We start from the raw sequence: 4,052 nt of genomic DNA on the forward strand, positions 1-4,052 counted from the left end.
GGAACATCAGAAGACATAATAAAAAATAAAAAACAATATTGCCTAATTTAATTCGGAAAGACCATTGATTCACATGAACACAGTGATCTGTCACGCCACATTAAAGAGCGTGAAAAACACATTATTACAAGACATATTGTTTGTTTTTCACTATAAAACTGGCAGAATTTGAAAGCTGAGATTTTAGAATTTCTCCCAGTGCTCCGGGCCATTTGCATGCGCAATATAGACTATACTCTCTAAATATTCAACTTTCATCTTTTAATTGATATAACTTAATTCTCATAATTTTGACTTTATTTTCGAAATATTTCGTTGAGAGGAATCAGATTTGAAAGAGTTATTGATGAATCCGTTCAGTCTGCTTCCTCTTGTGTTTGGCTGCAGATGAATGGAGATGTCTCCTCACTCACCCACTTTACTGAAAGCCTCTCTCAGATCCTCCATCTCCTCCCCTGGGATGTGTGATATGCCTGCCATCTTCTGCTGTCACGATCAATCACCTGTCAATCAGAGACACCGTGTGTGTTTCTGTGCTGTTTGAGATCTTCACTATACTGATGGAGGAGCAACACTACTTCACATTCTGCCGTCTGATCGGCCTGAGAGTGTATGCGATGTGAAGATGAACACATCCAGAGAAAAGCTTGAGCAACACAGACTGCTGCTGGTCTTTGAGTAACAGCCTGTGGTTTGAGGAGGAGAAGCTAAAACTGCAGGATACGCTTGAGAATGACTAACTCTTACTGCAACGAGAGCAATGCTGGTGAACAATACTGTACTTTACAGCAGTTATGACATGAAATCAACCAGTGAATGAAACATCAGCAGATCCAGATTACAGGAAACGTTCTGAACAAACGTTCTTCCAGTAACGTTAATAGAACATTTATTCAGAGTTCTCTGCTCTCTAATGATGTTCTCAGGATGTTAGCACAACATTATTCATACACTCTTCATGGAATGTTTATTTCTGAAACGTTCAGAACATTCAACAGTAACGTTCCCATGATGTTTGCAAAATGATCCAATGTATCTTTCGCTTACACAAACAAACAAAACGTTTTTAAAACATTACTGGCCGTTTTTAGCATTTGGAGAACATTCAGAAATAAGGTATTCATAACTGTGATCATGGGAATGTTACACCTTCATAAGTGACTTCCTGCTTGTGAAGGTGTGAGATGTTTCTGAGACCTGAGTGAGATCTTCTGAACGTCACGTTAACAAATGCAGGAACATGTCAGTGATCATGGAGGAGGTTTAAAGCTAATGGTTTTAAACTCAGCCGTGACAAGTTTATATCTCTATACTGAGAGAAAACCAACAAACTATAAATCTGTTTTTAAGAAGAGCTCATTTGTGTTTTGTTCATGTAAATCCCATCAGATATCAATGCATTTAACATGCAAACGCTGCTCTCTTTAAAGCGACGTCTGTTCACAGCAGTCAAACAATCAGATGCTCATTTGCATCTTTTATGGCAAAGATAAGCGCTTTTATTTTATCAGCACAAATGTTGCTCTGAAAACTCCTTTCTCTGTCTTTAACCACTTGAGCAACAGAACAACTGCTGCTTATTTCAGTCGCGTTTCCAAATGTCTGCCATGTGCATCACATGCTCTGATCTTCCTCTTTCAGACGGGTCTGTTTCAGCGCTGCCTGGCGAAGTTCTGGAAACTGATATGATATCATCAAAAATTGCTGCTGCACATCATACACTTAGTGAAGGTGTGAACGAAACTTTAGGGCTCAGAGATGAGAAATAGAGCAGATGCTGGAGATTGAGCTGCAGCTTCACATCAGAATATATGCAGATAAACCACAGTTTCCTGTTTCACTTTAACAGCAGAGCAAAGCTTCACTTCTGCTTCAGATTACACGCAAAAACCCCCAACACTTACACGTACAGCCCTGAACACACAGCAGGCCTCAAAGACTGAGAGAACGCTGAAGATCTGCCTCTCAAAATACACTACATAATACTCAAAATACACTACATAATACTCAAAATACACTAAATAATACTCAAAATACACTAAATAATACTCAAAATACACTACATAATACTCAAAATACACTACATAATACTCAAAATACACTAAATAATACTCAAAATACACTAAATAATACTCAAAATACACTACATAATACTCAAAATACACTAAATAATACTCAAAATACACTAAAAAGTCTTCAATTAGAAATTGCTAGTAAATGTCACAAACAATTACAAAGAAATGATGAGTAACTTGTAGAAAAACTGAAATAGTATTTTCTTTTAAAACACTCTAATCTTTAATTTAATATTTATTTACTTATTGTTTTACAGTGAAGTTGTAAGCAAATTATTAGGTGTTTTACAAAAAAAAAACTTTTTCAGTTTTTCTTCACAATGTCACATTCAGTTCAATATGTTTACCATTTCCTTGTAATTATTTGTGATATTTACTAGCAGTTTGACTGAGTACACCACTTTTTGTTCAGTGCAATGCATTTGTTATAGAAAAACAAAGTTATTAAATTAAACGGAATTTGCAAACATGAGTATTTTAACTTTCAGGTGTTTGTACTCGAGTGTATGTCTGTACTTTGCAAGCTGTTGCATTAACATTAATCTAAACCTGAGAAGTCAAGACACTGAGAAACACAAACCTGCACAATCTTTAAACACTCTTTAAAACACGCTGTTCCTGTGTTCAGCGCATCTGATCAAGAACCCAGAGCTCCTGCCTGGAGATCAAGCGCTGTATTTTGAGGAGTGCAGCATGTTTTCTGTCAGAATGAGCTGAGATCCAGTGAAGTTTAGAGATGGGTTTGATGGGTTTCTCTTACCTGCAGATGGACGCTGGGCTTCAGGCTGCTTCTGAGTCTGCACGCGTTCAGAAGAGCTGCAATGACTCTATTCAAATGTGAGAGGAAGGAAGTGACTTACAGCGGCCTACACAACCCTCGAAACAGGAACACATGCTTCATGTCTTTATAAGGTAAAACGCTTGACATCTGCACACTCAAACAAACATGATGGACGTCTGACAGCATCTGACACACTTCTGAGATTTGACAGCACTGAGGTTTCATCAGCTGAATGGATCCATTCAAGAACCTAACCACACCTTTGCATCAATTAACGTCATCATTTAAGAATCATCTGATGTGTTTCTGCAAATGTTTCCACATTCAACTGGTCCACCAGGTTTGGATTAAAGGAAAAGTTCAATCAAAACCAAAAATGTGCTGAAAATGTGTTCCCCCTCAGTTCATCTGAGATCAGGATGAGTGTTTGTTCATCAGGTTTGTATAAATGTGTCTCTGCATCAGTGTCTCAGCAATGGATGCTCTGCAGTGAATGGGTGCCGTCAGAATGAGAGTCCAAACAGCTGATAAAAACATCACAATAATCCACACCACTCCAGTCCATCAGTTAACATCTGGAGAAGACAAAAGATGAAACACATCCAGCATTAAGACGTTTATATGAGTCTATAATCCATAATAACTCTTCTTCCAGTGAAACAGTGTTCAGGTCTGAATCAGGAGAGAAATCTGCACAGATGCTAAAACAGCTCTAAACTAATATGTGTCTGGATTCTGATGAGAGAGACAACAGCAGATGCACCTTTTCACTGGAGGAAGAGTTATTATGGATTATAGACTCATATAAACGTCTTAATGCTGGATGTGTTTCATCTTTTGTCTTCTCCAGATGTTAACTGATGGACTGGAGTGCTGTGGATTCATTCTGACGGCACCCATTCACTGCAGAGCATTGCTGAGACACTGATGCAAAGCTAACACAAATATGTTCAAATAATATTTTGCTAAAGTTTTCATTAAACGATAAAAGCCTTATTTCTTCATATTCTCTGAACACTCAGAATGCCCAGTTTTTTAAATGTCTTGTTCGTGGTTAAAGTGTTAAGGGAGCGTTTAGTAACATTATGGGAACGCTACTTTTGAACGTTAGGAGAACACTTCAGGAACTTTATTAAAGACCAGGGAACTCTGAACGTTCCATTAAAGTTACTGCTAGAACATTTCAAACTTTGAGA

At 37.7% G+C, this 4,052-nt stretch overlaps 1 protein-coding gene across 1 annotated transcript in view; it reads right to left on the minus strand.

Moving 5' to 3' along the window:
• lcp1 (lymphocyte cytosolic protein 1 (L-plastin)) overlaps nucleotides 1–3,149 on the minus strand; it is a 14,327-nt gene extending 11,178 nt beyond the window's left edge. Inside the window, exons 1-2 of the mRNA XM_079428295.1 lie at nucleotides 2,836–3,149; nucleotides 414–503 (exon numbers count right to left, since the gene is read on the minus strand). Coding sequence (XP_079284421.1) covers nucleotides 414–480 — 67 coding nt within the window. The 5' untranslated portion in view covers nucleotides 481–503; nucleotides 2,836–3,149. The remainder of the gene's footprint in view (nucleotides 1–413; nucleotides 504–2,835) is intronic.
• Nucleotides 3,150–4,052: the final 903 nt, after the last annotated feature.

Source organism: Barbus barbus, assembly GCF_936440315.1.
Source record: "Barbus barbus genome assembly, chromosome: 11".
Classification (NCBI taxonomy): domain Eukaryota; kingdom Metazoa; phylum Chordata; class Actinopteri; order Cypriniformes; family Cyprinidae; genus Barbus; species Barbus barbus.